At 44.1% G+C, this 19,901-nt stretch overlaps 2 protein-coding genes across 2 annotated transcripts in view; both read left to right on the top strand.

Moving 5' to 3' along the window:
• rbm17 (RNA binding motif protein 17) overlaps positions 1–4,365 on the top strand; it is a 66,465-nt gene extending 62,100 nt beyond the window's left edge. The window contains exon 12 of the mRNA XM_073066539.1: positions 3,167–4,365. Coding sequence (XP_072922640.1) covers positions 3,167–3,270 — 104 coding nt within the window. The 3' untranslated portion in view covers positions 3,271–4,365. The remainder of the gene's footprint in view (positions 1–3,166) is intronic.
• A 5,174-nt stretch (positions 4,366–9,539) lies between these two features.
• Positions 9,540–19,901, top strand: part of pfkfb3 (6-phosphofructo-2-kinase/fructose-2,6-biphosphatase 3) — a 92,961-nt gene continuing 82,599 nt past the window's right edge. Inside the window, exon 1 of the mRNA XM_073066536.1 lies at positions 9,540–9,686. Within this exon, the coding sequence (XP_072922637.1) occupies positions 9,671–9,686 (16 nt within the window). The 5' untranslated portion in view covers positions 9,540–9,670. The remainder of the gene's footprint in view (positions 9,687–19,901) is intronic.

Below are 19,901 nucleotides of genomic sequence, written 5' to 3'. Positions count from 1 at the left end.
TTAGACATTTGCATTAGTGAACAGCTGTACCTAATAAAGTGGCCACTGAGTGTAGTTTTCAAAGTCTCCTATAGGCTCAAGGGGTCTTTTGGCAAGTTCCCATTTTCAGTAATACATTGGCACAGAATTGTGGTTTCTGTGCCTATTCAGTCGTTAATTGGATGAGGTATTGGCAGAGTTATGGAGATCCCTCCAGTTTTGGTAAATCATTAATTGAACTAATGTTGGTACTGTAAAGAAAGGATGAGATGCTTTGGAGAAACAAGATATTTACTGAAATATTAAAATGAACACACAAGAGACTGCACATACAAGAGACTGCTGCAAATGTTAACAAGATGCCACTTTCTACAAAAAGTAGTGAATACAGCCCAGTCCATTATAGGCAAAGTCCTCCCCACCATTGAGCACACCTACAAGGAATGCTGCCACAAGAAAGCAGCATCGATCATCAAGGACCCCCACCATCCAGGCCATACCCTCTTCTCACTGCTGCCTTTGGGAAGGAGGTACAGGGAATGGTGGTCCCACACCACCGGGTTCAGGAACAGTTATTACAGTACAGCCATCAGGCTCCTGAAACAGCATGGATAACTTCACTCACCTCAACTCTGAACTCACAATCTACAGTCTTACTTTTGAGAACTCTAAAGCAGATGATCTCAGTATTATTTATTTATTTGCACATTGATTCTTTGTCAGTCTTTATGTATAGTTCTTCATAAATTATATTGATTTTTTTTTACTTTGTAAATGTATCTCAAGGTTGTATATGGTGACAAGTAATAAATTTACTTCTGACTTTTTGAGATGGGCTGTGATTATTTTAAATGTAATAATAGGAGTATTTCTCAGAATTTGCTTTTAAAGCAATAGAGAGATCTTTCTTGTGAAATGTTCCTGCAATATTGGTGGCCACATCAGGTTAAAGATCAGGTAGTATAATGTGACTTCCACAACAGCAATTTGTTAAATAAGAGATTTTTCATCAGGTTTATTTGAGAATGTGTTTAAGTAAGATATAAACAGTCAATTTCGTCCTACTCTCTGTGACTCATCAAGGCCCTAAATGTTTGCATGCTAGCTATTGTTTGTCTAAAAACTGTTTATTTTGTATCTTTGGTGTTGCCATTGACTGCAGGGCATTTAATATTTTTAAAATGAATCACTTTCCAAAAGTTATTACTTTACATTTTTGTCTGAGCTGGGCTCTTTATATGTAACAAAGATCTGTCAATAGGGTCATAGAATCATAGACTTATACAGCACAGAAAGGCCCATCTGGTCCCTGCTGATCATGATACCTTGTCTAAGCCAGTCCCTTTTACCAGTTTTGGCCCAGAACCACCTAAACTATTTCAATCCATGTACCTGTCCAGCTGCCCTTTAAAAACCATTATTGTACCTGCCTCAATCACTTCTGGCTACTTATCCCATGTACAAAACACCCTCAGTATTTTTTTTTTAAATGTTGCCACTTGAGTTCCTGTTAGTTCTTTGCCCCCTCAGTTTAAACCTGTGCCCTCTAGTTCTTGATTCACCCACCATAGGAAAAATCTGTATACATTCACCCTCTCTATACCCCTCATGGTTTTACCCTTTATCATATCATTTCTCAGTCCCCCATGCTTCAATAAATAAAGTCTTAGACTTTTCAATCTCTCCCTGTAATTTAATCCCTCAAATCTGGGCATTTTTTCTGTACTACTTCTGGATTCATAACAGCTTTCCTATAGCAAGATGACCTCAACTGGACACAATGCTCCAAGCGCGGCCTCACCAGTGTTCTGTACAACCGTACCATAATCTCTTGACCTTTAACTCAGTGCCCTGATTGATGAAGGGCGGTCCCTCTGTTCTACAACATTCCTCAGGACCCTATCATTCACTGTGAAAATCCTACCTTAATTTGACTTTCCAAAAATGCAGATCCTCACACTTAACCAAATTAAACTGCACTCAACATTACTTAGCCCATTTACTCAGTTGGCCAACATCCCCCTGTATTTTTTGAAAGCCTTCTTCATTGTCCACTTTGCCATCTGCAATGATAGGGTGTATTTTGGAATCTTGTAATTAAAATGCTGTGTATGATTTACTGGTTTCAACCTGCAGACTCACTTTCAAAGAACAAATCATGTTCTCAGTGTTACTTGTTATTTTTATTGGCACTAGTTGCCTTTTGCGCATTTGTTGTCAATCTTTGTTTCTCGTTTCTGTACAGGTTTCTGTAAATTCTATTGTAATGCCATCTGTGTCTATGATGACATGCATATTCTGCTAAAATTACTTAGACTTTGACTACATTTTTTCCCTCATTTTATGTTCCTACATTATCCCTTCACATTCTTCTGAAATCCATCTGCAGAATCTCTTGTGGTTGTTTGTCAGTCTTTGTTTATGTATAGTTTTTCATAAGGTCTATTTGTAAATTCTTCCCTGTAAGTGCTTGCGTGGTAGCTTAGTGGTTAGTGTGACGCTATTACAGCTCACGGCATCGAAGTTCAATGTTCAATTCCAGCGACTTCTGTCCATTCTCCCCGTGACTGCATGGGTTTCCTCTGGGTGCTCCAGTTCCAATATCTACTCGTTGTTAGGTCATTGTAAATTGTCCTGTGATTAGTCTAGGGTTAAAGGGGTGGGTTGCTGGGGTGGCACGTCCCATTGGCCAGAAGGGCCTGTTCTACATTGTATCTGTAAATAGAAATTAGATAAAAATGATCTCAAGGTTGTATATGGTGACATATAGGTAGTTTGATAATTTACTTTGGCTTTTCTGTGGCTTGTTTTTGTTATAATTAGTTCCAGTAACATTATAAACAGGCATCTTCCACTTGATGTCAACCTGTCAGTCTTCAGGCCACGGCACTCAAAGACTTGAACTAATGTTATTTTGTTTTGGATCTTAACCCTGTGTGCTGTGTGTGACTTTATGTACTGTGTTTTGCACCTTGGCCCCAGAGGAACGATGTTTCATTTAGCTGTATACATGAGTACGGTTGAATGATAAACTTGAACTTGCCTTTGGTGATTACATTTACTCTATGTGAGGCACTTTCTTCCATAGCTAATGGCTTAACTGCAAAACTGGTTACTGAATTCCTTTACAAAAATATCAGAAGGGTCCAGACCCAGACATTAACAAATCTTGCTGCTCTTATTCCAGCTGTGGTTGATCTGAATACAAGATACTTTGGCGGCAGGGTGGTGAAGGCATGTTTCTACAACTTGGATAAATTTCGGCAACTGGATCTTGGCGACCTCTTCTAAAGGCACAGTCGACTGCATCCATCGGCTCCCTGTGCCTGGTGTTAACCGTCCCGGAGGTGTAAAGGAGTGGAAGGAGAATTATTACTAATTCTAAAATGACAACTGCTATCCCTAGTTGTAGCCATTTGTTATACTTCTGCTTTCATCAGTTTCGCAACCTGAGATGCTGTTCCTTCTGGGGGGGGGGGGGGGGCCTCCTCTGTGATTTGTCTTACCCACAAATTGTACTCATTCAATGGTTTATGACAGCGTCCTGTTTGTTCCTTTTTGTTGGGTAAACATTTACAACACCAATGTTATTTTCTTTCATAATTTATTACGAGTAATAAATACCATGCTGGATTTCTCATAAAATTCACTGACTTGGGAAGGCGATTTGCATTTAAGTCGCTTTCATTCCCCTACTAGGAGCCTCGTCAACTGGAGGGGGCATCATTGGTATCCTTAATGTGACTTATTTAGTGTCCTTTATCCATTGTTAACATCTGTGTCAGAACCAATTTAAGTAAAAATTACAAACCCAGTTTTTCAGTAAAATGATTTGGTTGTGAATTAAGAGTGACTATTATTTGAATACAGTACCATTTCTAATATGTGAGCATCTGATTGAAGTAATTGGGAACTGGCAGGTTTCTCATTTCCAATTCTGTCTCAAATTCGCATGCCACTGTTCTGAATTTGGTCGTGTTTTCATCTTTTTTTTAAAAAAAAAGCTAAGTAGTGGCAGAAAAATCTTAAATGACTGTAATAACTTTTGTAAATTAAGTTGTGTTTTAACTATCACTGGTTAGATTTTCGCAGCCTTAAACAGTAGTTATGACCAATTCTGTTATTGCATTGAATTGTTGTATTGCCTCAAAGCTGACGAACATTTTTTTAACTGTGCATATGCTTTGTGACTTGCAATATCCAGGAAGAGATAATTTGTTTCGTATTGTATCGAAGTAGCAAACAACAAGAGCCATGCAGAATTGGTGTTTTTATGACAGTGATCTGGTCTATTTGAGTAATTGCTCATAAAGGACAATTTTATATCAGCTCATTGGAAAAAAAAAGAAGAGCCTCTGAATAAAGAGAACATATTCTTTAACACTCTGCCGTCTATTTTTCTGTTGTCCCTTACTAAAGGCAGGCAGCTACTCAATGTGTTAGTGGTACTTGAACCCAGAGCATGGGCAGCAATCCTGCAATCAGAATCAGAGTCAAGTTATAAAAGACTTAAATGATGAGAAATGTGTTGTTTTTCTGGCAGCAGTACTGTGCAAAAACTTTAAAATAAATAGTGCAAAACAAAAATGAACCAGTGTTCATGGACCATTCAAACACCCGATAGCAGAGGGAAAGAAGGGCACGAAACCATCTGGAATGTCTTTATGTATCAACTTGGGATGAGATCTGGATAAGACATGGTCAGCAAGATTTACTGGACCTTGCGAAAATGCCTCTAACTTACTTGGAAGTTTGCGTAGATTAGGAATGTCACCTAAAACCTTGTCAAACTTCTGTAGATGCACAATGGAGAGTATACTGACAGGTTGCATCGAGCCCTGGGTATGAAAACACTACTGCTCATGAATGGAGAGGTCTACAAAAAGTGGTGGATACAGCCCTCCCCTCGTTTGAGCACATCTGTGAAGAACACTGCCATAAGAAAGCAGCAACCATCATCAGGGAGCCTCACCATCCAGGCCATACTCTCTTCTCACTGCTCCCACTGGGAAGGAGGTACAGGGGCCTTGGGTCCCACACCACCAGGTTCAGAAACAGTTATAACCCTTCAACCATCAGACTCCTGAACCAGTGTGGATAACTTCACTCACCTCAATGCTGAACTGATTACACAACTCGCTTTCAAGGACTCTACAACTCATTCTCAGTACCATTCCTTTATTATTCTTATCTTTGTTTGCATTTGCACCATCTATCTTGTTTTCCGCATTGATTGCTTGTCAGTCTGTGTGATGTTTTCCATTGATTCTATTGTATTTCTTTGTTCTGCTATGAATGCCTACAAGAAAATGGGTGCCATAATAGAGTAGTGGTTTGCGCACTGCAGTTACAGCTGGGGACGTTCCAGAGTTCGTTGTTCTATCCCGGTGCCATCTGTGAGGAGTTTGTATGTTCTTCCAGTGACCGCATGGGTTTTCTCCCACAGTCCCAAGACATACTGGTTGCTAGGTAAATTGGTCATTGTAAATTGTAAAATGCTTGTTCTGTGCTGTATCTCTAAATAAATGAAATGAATCTCAAGTCAGTATATGGTGACATAGATGTACTTTGATAATAAATTTCCTTTGAAGATAAGTTTTGTTACGCCAGTCTCGGACTTTGCCTGATCTTCAAATGCCAACATTTGTCATTTTTGTATCACATTTGAGATTAACAATGCGGGTTTCAATGTTTTGTTTCTTAAAAACATAGTACCACTCTTTGGGAAGTGTATGATTGGTTGCCTGTCGTATCCAACTATGGCAATTAGATTTGTGCAGATTTTCTGTTGTGCTTTAGATGATGTGAAATGCATGAAGAAACTCCGGGAGAGTTTTATAAAGTGGAGAAGCTGTTGCCGTGGGCCAGTCCCACTCTATCAGCTTCAGAGGTTCGGTCCAATGTTTGAGTAGTTGCCATAATCTGGTGTTTGGTTGAGTTGGATGACCATGACTATTCTTGTGTCTTGTTATGCCCTTCTGTCCCCATGAAGCTTTGCAGAACCACCTTCCACTTGAGTTATTGGGTTATTCTGATTCTGTTGATCTGCCCAGTCGCCGGAGCTGACTTCACATGCTAGGACAAGACTTTCCCTGTTGCATTGAGATATGAGGCTTGCCTGGTTTAGGCTGCCCTTTGAAGCAGCATACCAGGGTGTGGCCGCTGTAGCACGTAAACAGCTGCTTGCAGCATTAGGTAAGAGCTGAGTGCCAAGTGGGGACCCAAGGTGAGCGAGCTGCTCTGGAATGAACGTGACAAGCCCCTTCATCAGAGGAACTGCCCCACCATGGACACCCCTTGCACCCTGGGGGAGAGGAAGTGGGGCAGTTGTAGGAAAAGGGAGTGAAATCTATTGACGTGTGCCACCATTTATAGATTATCTGCAGCCAAAGAAAGTGGACATCAGTGACAAGGAATGTGCTTAACAGGACAAGGAGGTTACCTATGCTAAAATATGTTTAATGTTAAAGTAACGGTACTCAAGGGGCCCGCTCATCTCATGGGAGGGATGGCATTTATTGGGTTTGCCTACCAAATGATTCTTCAGAGTGTTCCTGCTGAAAATTTGCAATAATTCAGTAGATTCCAATCTAATTGTGACATCCTTGCTATTTGTACGAGGGGTGATTGATAAATGTGTGGCCTAAGGTAGGAGTCAATTTTAGAAAACCTAGCACATTTATTTTTCAACATAGTCCCCTCCTACATTTACACATTTAGTCCAACGATCGTGGACCTCCAGAAAGTGTCCACAGCAGGGGTGATTGATAAGTTTGTGGCCTAAGGTAGAAGGGGATGAGTTATACAGCTCTCATCACATGCGCATGCAGGTCAACTCTTTGAGTGGTTATGCAGAAAGTTTGAAGTTAACTCATCGTCTACCTTAGGCCACGAATTTATCAATCATCCCTCGTAAATTTAGAGAGATTGTGCCTTGGATAATCTTTTCAGCATAATGATGCCCTGATGAGGTGTCTCAGCCTGAAACATTGTCTGTTCATTCTCCTCCATGGATGCTGCCTGATCTACCTAGTTCCTTCAACATTTTGTCTGGATTTCCGGCAGCTACAGAATCACTTACGTTTATGATGTTGATCTTGCCTGTATGTGATCCAAATACCTTCCAAGATGGTTGTAATGCTCCCAGGGTGATATGCCTTTCACATTTCACTGTTCATTGACAGAATGCGGGGGATGACTAGATGCAATTAGACTTATGAGTCATCTAGTTGATTTTTGCTTGATTTCTACTGAGTATTGCAATTTGATGTTAAAGCAAGGTCTAGGGTTCAATTCCTGACGCTGTCTGTAATGCGTTTGCACATTTTCCCTGTGCATTTCGTTCCCCATCCCACGAGTGAGGATTAGTAAGTTGTGGGCGTGCTATGTTGGTGCTGTGAGCAGGGCAACACTTGATGTACATGTGACAATTAAAGCTACTCTTTAAATCTTGATGAGAGGCATTGATTGGATAGAAAATCTTTTTTCCTGTAGTAGGGGAATCAAAAAAATAGGGCATAAATTTAAGATTAAATTGAGGACTTGCACATAATGGTGCTTTGTTTTGTAAATCATGTAAAATTTTATTTAAATTAATGTCGTGCCTCAGGCCTGTAGTGTAAAGTGCTCCTGCTGCAAAAAGATCAGATTTATTTATCGCATGTGCATCAAAGCATACAGTGGAGTGTTTCATGTGCGTCAACAACCAACACACCCAAGAATGTATTGGAGGCAGCGAATATTGATGGAATGTACACTCCCGGTACATAATCCTGTGCCAAACTTGAACTTGAGGAATTGAAAAGGGGTAAGTTTCTTTACGCAGAGAATGGTTAATATCTGGGACAGGCTGCCAGATGAGGTGGTGATGGTGGAATGCAGTACACTTTCCGGATTTGCCTGGATTTACCGCAGCTACAGAATCTCTGTATGGGCATTTAAACCGACAAGGATTAGAATGATACCAAACGCAGGCCAAAGGGAGTAGTGTACAGTAGATGGAGGAAAGATAGGTTGGCATGGATATGTTGTGCCATACCACTCCATGGCCCCTTGACATGCTTATCCTTCTCCCTTTTGAGTGCTTATAATCAAGCTTGTTTTCACTTCTATTCTGCCCCTGCATCTGGATCCAAACTCCACACTGAATAAAAAAAGATACCTTCCATACTCACTTTTCTTTGGGGGGGGGGGAATCACCTTCAGTGGTGGCACTTCAGTACAATATTGACCTCCAGAGATACATAGCAGATAGTATCCTAACTGGGTGGAACACAGCCTGTTCTGGAAACACCAATTCCCAGGAACAGAAAAGACCACAGAAGGTGGTGGATACAGCCCAGTCCAACACAGGCACAGCCATAGACTCAATGACCATAAGACAGAGTAGCAGAATTAGGCCATTTGGCCCATCAAGTTTGCCCTACCATTCGATCATGGCTCTCAATCCCATTTATCTACCTTCTCCCTGTAACCTTTGCCATCCTTACTAATCAAGAGCCTATTAAACTCTGCTTAAAATATATCCAGTGACTTGCCCTGCACAGCTGCCTGTGGCAATGACTTCCACAGATTCACCACCCTCATATCTACAAGGGTCGCTGCCACGAGAAAGCAGCGTCTATCATCAAGGTCTCCCACTATCCAGGCTTTGCTCTCTTCTCGCTGCCACCGCGCAGGAGGTTCAGGGGTCTTAGATACAACACGGCCAGGTTCGGGAACAGTTATTACACAGAAGCTACAGAAAGCTGTAAAATTAGCCAGCTCCATCATGGTACTGCCTCCGTAGTATCTCAGAAAGGCAGTGTCCATTATTAAGGAGCCCCACCACCCACGACATGCCCTGTTCGCATTGTTACCGTTGGGAAGGAGGTACAGAAGCCTGAAGGCGCACACAAAGCAATTCAGGAACAGCTTCTTCCCCTCTGCCATCCGATTCCTAAAGGAACATTGAACCCATGAACACGACCTCACTTTTTAATTACTTGTTCTTGCACTACTATTTTTAATTCAACTATTTAATATACATATACACTTACTGTAATTCACTTATTTATATTTTTCCATATTATCATGTATTGCATTGTACTGCAGCCGCTAAGTTAACAAATTTCACGACATATGCCGGCGATATTAAACCCGATTCTGAATTTACAACCACCAGGCTCCTAAATCGGCTCACTTGCCTCAGCGCTGGACGGATTCCACAATCTATGGACTCACTTTCAAAGACTCCTCTGCACCTCTTTTTCTCACTATTATTTATTTGTGTTTTTTTTAATTTTCACTTCTGTCTTCTTGCACCTTGGTTGGCCATCTCCGTCGTGTTTCATTGCTTCTATTGTGCTTCTTTGCATCTACTGTGAACGCCCACAAGAAAATGAATATCAGGGTAGTGTAGGGTGATATACGGATTTTGATAATACATTCATTTTGTACGTTGTCGACACCGGGACTCTGAAAGTCTCTCCTCCCCGTGTACCCTTTGAACAGTGACGGGAAGGTAGGGGTTAATAATTCTCAGGCACGCACTTCCGAGATTACCGAGATGTTTACACGTGTGTGAGATACGCAACAGAAATTAATCGAAGCAGCTGATGGTATCGACGAGCGCCGTTCCCAGTCTGACCTCGAAGCGGGGCCACGGACTGTGACAAGAAATCCTGTTATTGTGCTGAGAGGCAGGATTACGATGCCGCTGGGAAACGGTAAGATTGTGAATGTTCGGGGCAATTTTGTTTTTTTCCCCCTCTCTCTCTCTGGGCGGGGCTGGTGCGGGGGATGTTTGTTCTGAAGCAAATGTTGGTAACACAGAGTGCGAGCACGGATTGCTCGACCTGTTAATTTAATTTAATTCGAGCGCCAGAGAATCGGGAGACTCTGACCCAGATCGGAAACAATTGCATTTTAGGAGCGCCGGCGGATGGAAAGTGTGTGTGTGTGAGGTTGCTGAGAAATGAAAAGAGAGGCTTAGAATGAAGTGTGGACCACTGGTTCATTAGAAGAAAACTTTGAACTTTTGAACTCCACTCTAAGCTTCTGTCTCCATTTCAGTCTATCTCTGAATAAACTTGAATTGTCAAGGGAGACGGTGGAGAAAGCGACAGCGACAGCGACAAGGTTGAAGAGGCATCTCGTCTGGTACTTGAATGAGCGGGCCACAGATGGAGATAGAATTAATGCACGCAAACGGGATTAGTGTAGATAAGCGAGGGGGTCAACAGAAACATGATGTGCCGAATGGCCTGTTTCCCTGTTGTAAAACTGCAGCTCTTAAAGTAAAAACTGGCAACGTTGTGGAAGAGTGATACTGATGTTTTTTTTCGAAAACAACAGCAATCTGCAACAGATGGTGGGTGTTTGAGAAGCAGGAAACGGAATTTGAATTGGTTTATTATTGGTTTATCAAGAAGCAGTGAAAAGCTAGTCTTGCATGCTTATAGATTCTGCAGATGTTGGAAATCCAGAGCAACACACACAAAATGCTGGAGGAACTCAGCAGGCCGGGCAGCGTTTGTGTGGAGAGGAATAGGGTTGACCTTCCTGGCCGAGACCCTTCAGATACTGTTCATACAGGTCAGATCCATTGCAGGTGAAACAATGGCAGAGAGCAGAATGAAGTGTAACAGCTACAGACAAAGCGCAGTGTAGGCAGACAATGAGGTGCGAGGTCATAATGAGGTAGATTGTGAGGTGAAGAGTTTAATTTATCAGACATGAGATCCATTCAAGCTCCTGGTGTCTGAATGTAGAGTTCAGTCCTGGCGTGCTCTGTAAGGAGTCCATACATTCTCCCCACGGAATGTGTGGGTTTCCTCCAGGTGCCCTGGTTTCCTCCCACATTCCAAAGACGTACCAGTTAGTGTGTTATTGTAAATTGTCCTGTGATTAGTTTAGGATTAAAGATTAGGGTTGCTGGTGGCGCGGATCAAAGGGGCCCAGACGGGCCTACTCCACACTGTATCTGTAAATTAAAAAAAAACTAGAACAAAAACGTCTATTTTACTGGAAAATCGTCAAAGTGGTCATAGAACGTTAAAGTACAGGCCCTTCAACCCACGGTGTTGTGCCGACCTCTTAACCTTCTGTAAAATCAATCTAACCATTTCCTCCCGCACAGCCCTCCATTTTTCTTTCATCCATGTGCCTGTCTAAGGGTTTATTAAATGCTCTTAATGGTCTACCACCAACCCTTGGCAGGATGTTCCATGTACTTACCACACTCTGTGTAAAGAACTTACCGCTGACATTCTCCCCTCCCCCACCGATACCAATCACCTTAAGTGATGACCTCTTGTATTAGCCAATTCCACCCTGGGGAAAAGTCTCTCTATCAATGCCTCTTATATCATCTTATACACCTCTATCAAGTCACCTCTCATCCCCCTTCACTCCACTAAGTCGTAAGAGTTGCTAAACTGTAATGATTAGCATCTTGCTGGTGGATTTGAGAACTTCCTACAGTGCTTCCATTTTCTCCAGTGTGTTAGTGCAGAGCCACTTTCCGTAATCTTATTGATCAAGAAGTGGTCTGACTATTTCTTCAAACCTTATGCAAGCCGACAAATATTAAGGTCAGGGCGAGCACGGATCTCTGCGAGTGGTCCCTATGGAAGTGTCTGTGCAGGTTAACTGGAGGTGCCCTGCCCTGCACGCATGATATGCTTCACTCACCTTATTCGTACCTCCTGTACATAATAAAGTGGCCACTGAGTGTATATCATGGTCTTCTGTTGCCCATCCATTCCAAGGCTCGATGTGCCGTGTGTTCAGAGCTGTAGATCGTTATTGTAGTACTTGGTTATTTGACTTACTGTCACCTTCCTGCCAGCTTGATCCAGTCTGTCCATTGTCCTGTGTCCTCTCTCATTAGCAAGGCGTTTTCACCCACAGAACTGCGTCTCACTGGATGTCTTTTGTTTCTTGCACCATTCTCTGTAAACTCCAGCGACTGTTGTGCGTGACATTCTCTCCCAGGCTAAGACCCTTCTTCAGGGCGGGGAAAATGCCGGAACAAAAGGGTGGGGGGGAGGGGAAGGAGGCTAGCTAGAAGGTGATAGGTGAAGCCAGGTGGGTGGGAAAGGTAAAGGGCTGGAGATGAAGGAATATGATAGGAGAAGATAAAGGGAAGGAGGAGGGGACCCAGGGGAAAGTGATACTCAGGGGAGATGTGGTAAAAGGCCAGAGTGGGGAATAGAAGAAGAGGGGAGGGGGAGGGAATTTTTTACTGGGAGGAGAAATTGATATTCATGCCATCAGGTTGGAGACAACCCAGATGGGATAAAAGGTGTTGCTCCTCCACCCTGAGGGTGGCCTCATTTCGGCACAAGAGGAGGCCGTGGACCAACATATGGGAATCGGAATTAAAATGCTTGGTCACCGTGAAGTGGGTGCAGTGGATGTGCTCGACAAAGCGGTCGCCCAATTTACGACGGGTCTCACCAATGTAGAGGAGGCCACATCCGCAGCATTGGACGCAATAGACAGCCCCAGCAGATTCGCAGATGGAGGGTTGCCTCGCCTGAGTGGAGGTGAGGGAGGAGGTGGATGGGCAGGTGGGGCATTTGGGACGCTTGCAGGGATAAGTGCTGGGAGAGAGATTAGTGGGGAGGGACAAGTGGACAAGGGAATCGCGGAGGGGCAATCCTTGTGGAAAGGAGTGGGGGGGAGAGGTAAAGATGTTTTTTAGCAGTAGCATCCCTTTGGAGATGGTAGAAGTTGGGGAGAATGACATGTTGAATGAGGAAGCTCTTTGGGTGGTAAGTAAGGACACGAGGAACTCTATCACTGTTAAGGTGGTGAGAAGATGGGGTGAGTGCGATGTTCAGGAGATGCAGGTGAGGGCAACATCAACTGTGGACGAAGGGAAATGCCATTCTTTGAAGAAGGAATGATGTCCTGGAAAGGAAAGCCTCATGCTGGGAACAGATACGGCAGGGGTGAAATAACTGAGAAAAGGGAATAGTATTTTTATAGGAAATAGGGTGGGAAGAGGTACAGTCAGGGTAACCATGGGACTCGGTAGGTTTATTAAATATGTCGGTTGACAGTTTGTCTTCCAGAGAAAGAGACTGAGAAAGAGGAGGCAGGTGTCAGAAGTGGACCAAGTGAATTTAAGGGCAGGGTGGAAGGTGGAAGCGAAGTTGATGAAATTGACGAGCTCAGTCATCAATTCAGCGGAGGAAGAGTTGGCGAGCATTACCGGGTAATAAGAAGATGGGGGGGGGGGGTTAGAGTCATAGGTGAAGCCAGGTGGGTGGGGGAGGGGGATGAAGTAAGAAGCTGGGAGGTGGTACATGAAAAGGGCTGAAGAAGGAATTTGATAGAGGATAGTGGGGCATGCGAGAAGGGAAGGAGGAGGGGCCCCAGAGGGTGGTGATAGGCAGATGAGGAGAAGAGAAGGGGTAAGAGGGGAGCCAGAATGGGGAATTAAAAAAAAATAGAGAAAGGAGGAGAGGGAGACATTACCAGAAGTTAGAGAAATCGATGTTCATGCCATCTTGTTGGAGGCCACCCTGACGGAATCTGAATGTTGTTCCTCCAGCCTAAGAGTGGCTTCACCACATCAGCATAGGAGGCCACGGCTGACATGTTGGGATGAGGGTGGGGAGTGAAATTAGAATGGTAAAAATTGCCTCAATTATCCCTCTGGCTCATGGTTCTCAGAGATCTACCTGCACTGAGAATCTACCTGATTCTCAGGGATCTCAAACTCCTGCACCTTAGATCCACAAACCGCCTCCACTCCACTTATTTTGTTCTATCAGAAGAAGGCATATTTCTAAAAATAAGCACACCAATCTGCAGTAGGTTCTGAAACATGGAGCAATTTTAAATACGGCGTCAAGTTTTCAGGAACAAACAGCAAAGTATTTTGGGCAAAGAGAAACTGTAGTTACCGTTCTGTGGTCCTTGCGGTCGCAGGCAGAACAGTTTCTGTATCGAGACAGTTGAGGATTGGGTACCTAACAAGCACACTGCAAAGTCTCATAAGCAGGAGATACTAGAATCCCAGAGAAACATACAGTAAATGCTGGAGGAACTCAGCAGGTCAGGCAGCATCAATGGAGAGGAATAAATCATTGGCATTTCAGGCCCACATCCTCCTTCAGGACTCATTTGAGGCTCCTGTGACTCTGCTGGCCATCAGGGTCTGTTTGGGAATTTTAAAATTTCTGCTGCCACACAGTCACCTTGTTGACTTGCGTGTTGGAATTAAGATCCAGACTTAAATTTGGTTTGAGCTTGGAGGTCCACGTTGTTAGTCGCACAGCACAGTTCCACATTGACTGAACTGAAACCATATGCAGTGCTTGATTTAAAATCTCCAGTTCCTTGTGCGCAGGTGGGAGGCTGCGGAGAGTTGCAGACACAGCCAACTCCATGAACGCACGAACACTTCCTTTATTTTTGCTCTATTTCTTTTTTTTTCAATTTATAACTATTTTGTGTCTTTGCACTGTACTGCTTCCATAAAACAGCAGATTTCACGCTATCAAAGTCAGTGATAATAAACCTCTCTGTTTCTGATTTTCTAGCTGGGGTTGTCACAGTAACCACAGTAACAGAGAAAGTACAGTGCAGGCAGACATTAAGAAGGTAGTTTGTGAGGTCAAGAGTCCATTTCATTGTACCGAGGGATCATTCAATAATGTTATCACAGTGGGATAAAAGCTATTTTTGAGCTAGTTTTGGTGCGTGGTATCCGGCTGTTTCTGAGAGGACTTACTGCCCGTTACACCGCTGGCATTTAGGGCAGCAATAAAGATCCTCCAGTTCTGTCTGTCCATACTGTCGCACACAGACATAGAAGGATTCTTCATTGCTGTTTCAGTAACAGTTTTGTTTTACCGGTCAGGGTTGTTGGCCCTGAGCTGAACACCCAAACCTAGAGGGCCAGTGGACCTCTCTTAGTCTGGCCTCTACCCTTTGACCTGTTTGGCATGGCTGATCCAACCAAGAGCCCAAGCAGAAGGCCCTGACTCCAGCCAACATTGTTCTCTGGGTCATTGAGGCACGCAAGCCTCCAAATCATATGAGAAGGTTGCGGTCCTCTTGGAGGTTTCTGAGAGGAAGTTCCTATGACTCCTCTAATGAAGAGCTGATGATGATTAATCCACGGAAATCTTAGCTTCAGTTTCATTGAGTATCTTAGGTTCATAGAGTAACAGAGCGCTACAGCATAGGAACAGGCCCTTCAGCCCCTCTTGTCTGTGCTGAACTATTATTCTGCGTAGTCCTACCGACATTACACCTGGACCATAGCCCTCCACACTCCTCCCGCCCGTATACTTATCCAAACCTCTCTTTAAATGTTACAATCGAACCCTCATCCACCACTTCCGCTGGCACCTCATTTCCACACTCTCACTATCCTCTGAGTGAAGAAGTTTCCCTCAGTTTCACCCTTAACCTATGACCTCTACTTATAGTCTCACCCATCCTCAGTGGAAAACCCTGCTTGAATTTACTTTATCTATACCCCTCATAATTTTGTATACCTTTATCAGATCTCCCCTCATTCTCCTGCACTCCAGGGAATAAAGTCCCAACCTGTTTAAATTAAAGTCCCAAGTTGCTTGTTGTGAAAGTTGTTGGATGTTTGAAAATAATTGAGAACTGTGTGCAGTGAGAGGGTGGAGCATGACTTTAATGCAGTGATGTTATCATGACGCACAAGTGATATTTATAAGTTACCTGAAGTTCAGATGTAATTTATGAGGTGGTCTATAATTGTCATTTTGACAATTTCCCCCTTGTGACGAGAAGGACGAGGTCCATCACTCTTTCACTGTGGTTGTACAGAAACTAATAAAGCTATCACAAGCAACGCACACAGAATGCTGGAGGAACTCAGCAGGTCAGGTGCCATCTATAGAAAAAGGCAGTCGACGTTTCGGGCCAAGACCCTTCTTCAGGACTGGAAATGAAGATGGAAGATGCCAGAATAAAAAAAAATTGTTGTGAGGGGAAGGCAGAAAGTGATAGGTGAAGCCAGGTGGGGAGGAAAGATAAAGGGCTGGAGAAGATGAATCTGATAGGAGAGCAGAGTGGACCATAGGAGAAAGGGAAGGAAGAGGGGGTCCGGGGGAGTGATAGGCAGGTGAGAAGAATTAAGAAGCCAGAGTGGAGAACAGAAGAAGGGAGGAGGAGGATTTTTTTTTACTGACAGGAGAAATCGATACTCATATCATCGGATTGGAGGCTAATCAGATGGATATGAGGTGTTGCTCCTCTACTCTGAGGGAGGCCTCATTTTTGCACAAGAGGAGGCGACTGGCCGACATGTCACAACGGGAATGGGAATTAAAATGTTAGGCCTCCGAGAAGTTCCGCTTTCGGCAGGCAGAGCAGAGGTGCTCAACGAGGCGGCTCTCCAGTTTGTGACGGGGTTCTCCGACGTAGAGGGGGCCACATCAGGAGCAGTGGACACAGTAGCTGATTCACAGGTGAAGTGTTGCCTCACCTGGAAGGATGATTTGGGACTCGGAATGGAGGTGAGTGGGCAGGTGTGGCATTTAGGCCGCCTGCAGAGATTAGTGGGGAGGGACGAATGGACAAGGGAATCACAGAGAGAGTAATCCCTGTGGAAAGTAAAGTGGTGGGGGGGGGGAGGTAAAGATATATTTGGTGGTAGGATCACAACTAACACTTCACGGCTGTGTTATAATATCAGTTATTCCAAATCAAAATATGGCAGGCGATGAAAACCTGAAATAAAAACAGGGAATATTACGGGTGGCTGTGCCGGTAGATGTTAGCGCAATGCTTTACTGTGCCGATTGGGCTTCGCTTCCCATCAGAGTCTGTAAGGAGTTTGTACGTTCTCCCAGTGACTGAGTGGGTTTCCTCAGGGTGCTGCAGTTTCCTCACACATTCCAAAGACGTTTGGGCTAGTGAGTTGTGGGCATGCTGTCTTGGCACCGGAAGTGGGGTGACACACGCGGGCTGCCCCCAGCACATTTTTCAGATGTTGGTCGTGGATACAAACGATGCATTTCACTCCACGTTTTGATGTACTGTACACGTAACAAATAAAGCTAATCTCACCTTAGCGTTCCAGTCATTGACTGAAATGTAAACTCTACCGTTCTCTGGCCAGTTGGTTATATCTGGTAATTTTTGTTTTTATCGTTATATTCACTTTGCAGGCAGGTCCTGGCTTTGGGCCCCTTGTCTAAGAAAGAATGTGCTGGCATTGGAGAGGGTCCAGATGAGGGTCATGAGAATGATCCTGGGAATGTAAGAGCTAACACAGGAGGAGCATTTGATAACTCTGGGCCTGTACTTGTTGGCGTTTAGGAGAATGGGGGGGGGGGGGGGGGGTGGAAATCTCTTTGAACTTAATCAGATATTGAAAGGTTTAGATAGAGTGGATGTTTCCAGTAGAGGGAGAGTCTAAGACTAGGGGGCACAGTCTCAGAATACAAGGATGACCCCCTGGAACAGATATGAGAAGGAACTTCTTTAGTGAGAGGGTGGTGAATCGGTGGAATTCATTGCCACAGATGGGTTATTGAGTATGTTTAAGACAGAGGTTGATAGGTTCTTGATTAGTAAGGGTATAAAAGGTTACAGGGAGAAGGCTTCTTCCAGTAAGATGGTGGCGCGCTCGGTCACATCGGCCTCTCTGAGTCCAACCAAAGGTGAAATTGTTTGTCCTTTGCGTCTTTTTCACAATCACGAGACACTGGTGGATATTAAGAAGAACAGGTGCTGCAGGTCTATGCTGGTAGCGAGTTACTGAATAGAAATGGAGCTGGACTTGTTGTGTACTGTGTTGCAGCCTGCTTTAGCTGCCCAGGGAAGAAGCTGGTGGAGTTGATGGATGATCCAACAGATGGTGCAGGTGATTTTCTTGGATGTTTTTGTTGTGATCACCAGACCCTGTTGGACGTGGGTAATGTAGAATACTGTGAGCTTGTTTCACTGGTTCGTTGGCGAGACCGACTGCGGGGGAGCTGCTGGCCTCGGGTGTGGGACAGAGCAGGCCTCATTCAGGCCTCGGGGTCGCCTGTTGCGGCCGCTGGAGAAAGAGATGCTGGAGCTGGCTGTCTGCTGCTGGATTCTGCATTGAGTTAAAGACTGGCTCCTCCCATCATTGCTGCTCTCCAGTGTTCGCTCGGTGGGAGACAAGCTGGATGGTGTTTATCTGGGGCTGCACTGAGTGATATGAGAAACTGCTGCGGGCTATTCTTGCAGAAACATGGCTAGAGGACAACATCCATGCACATCAATCTACAAGGACTTGGGATATATTATTTTTAACTTTTTATTGTAACTGTGTTTTTCTGCTATCATAATTATATGTGCTTATGCGTTGTGTGTGACTGTTGGTCTGTGTTTTGCACTTTGGCCCCAGAGGAGCATGGTTTAATTTGGTGGTATTCATGTGTATGGTTGAATAACTTGAGCTTGACCTTGAATGGTGTTGGGAGCCATGAGTGAATGGCGGAGCAGGCCAGATGGTCTAATTAAGCTCCTATGTCTAATGGTCTGGTGGTTAATGCAGATTTTTGAATGACCCATGAACCCATAAATCATTATGGGTTAACCCGTTATTCCTTTATTTTACATTATTTATTTAGTCTTATAATTTATGGTAATTTTTATGTCTTGGCACTGTACTGCTGTGGTAAAACAACAAACTTCACATCTTATGAATCAGTGATGTTAAATCTGATTCTGGTTACGTTTCTGAGAACTGTTCGTAACCCCAACGGTCTGTAAGTCAGGATTGAACAACCACGGTGTGTGGGAGACACAGAGACGGCGGTGATGGGAGAGGGAAGAGCGGCCGCCAATCAGCTTCACTGACTCAGCGAGTGAGTCTGCTCAGCATTCCCATTTCTGATTGGCTGCACACAGCTCCACGTTGTTGCAGTCAGCGGGGAGAAGGCAAGGGGAAACGTCTTGTCCCCAACCGGGCCAGAGATGCCCACAGCCCTGCAGTTTCCAGTAAATCCCACCCCACCCTTCGCACCAATCTCTCAAATGTATGGGAGGGGGTTCGTAAGTTGGGTCTGGTGATGAAGTTGTCCACAAGTTTCTTCAGAAGTCAAGAACGAAGAAGAAATCTTATGTTACAGCTGTTTTATTTGATGTTCATATCAAAGAAATAACAGTAATTACAGTTTTCTTCATGACAAAGAAATAAACAGCTTTGGAAAGGGTGCAGAGGAGATCTACCAGGATGCTGCCTGGATTCGAGAGCATGTCTTATGAAGATAGGTTGAGAGAGGTAGGGCTTTTTGATTTGGAGTGAAAGAGGATGAGAGGTGACTTGATAGCATTTTGGCCAAGTCTCTATTAGCTTTGTACAATGTGATGGAGCAAGATTTGTCCATTCCTCCTTGCAAAATCGCTTAAGCTGTGCCAGGTTAGTTGGGAAGTGGCGATGGACAGCAATCTTGAGGTCTTGCCGGAGACGTTCGATCGGTTAAGGTCAGGACTCCAACTGGGCCATTCAAAGACATCGGTGTTCTTCGTTTGAAGCCACTCCCTGGTTGCTCTAACAGTGGCGTATTGTGCACAGTTTTGGGACGATAAATCCCAACACTCCATTTACTATTGTATCTGCCTCAACCACTTCCTCTGGCAGCTTGTCCCATATACTTACCACCCTCCACACTAAAATGTTTCCCTCTCATGTCCTTTTTAAATCTTACCCCTCTCACCTGAAATCTATGCCTCTTAGTTCCCCCTACCCTGGGGGAAAAGACTGTTTCCATCCACCTTGTCTATGGCTCTCATATTTTTAATGACTTCGATAAAACCCCTCATTTTCCTACGTTCCAAGGAATAAGGACCCAGCCTGGCCCACCTCTCCCTGTAACTTAGGCGTTCAAGTCCTGGCAATATCCTCAAATCTTTTCTGCACTTTTTCCGGTTTAGCCACAGCTTTCATATGACAGGGTGACCAA

This window comes from Hemitrygon akajei, chromosome 14, assembly GCF_048418815.1.
Source record: "Hemitrygon akajei chromosome 14, sHemAka1.3, whole genome shotgun sequence".
Classification (NCBI taxonomy): domain Eukaryota; kingdom Metazoa; phylum Chordata; class Chondrichthyes; order Myliobatiformes; family Dasyatidae; genus Hemitrygon; species Hemitrygon akajei.
The sequence above is the reverse complement of the archived record's forward strand: the minus strand, read 5'-3'. Positions and strand labels throughout refer to the sequence as shown.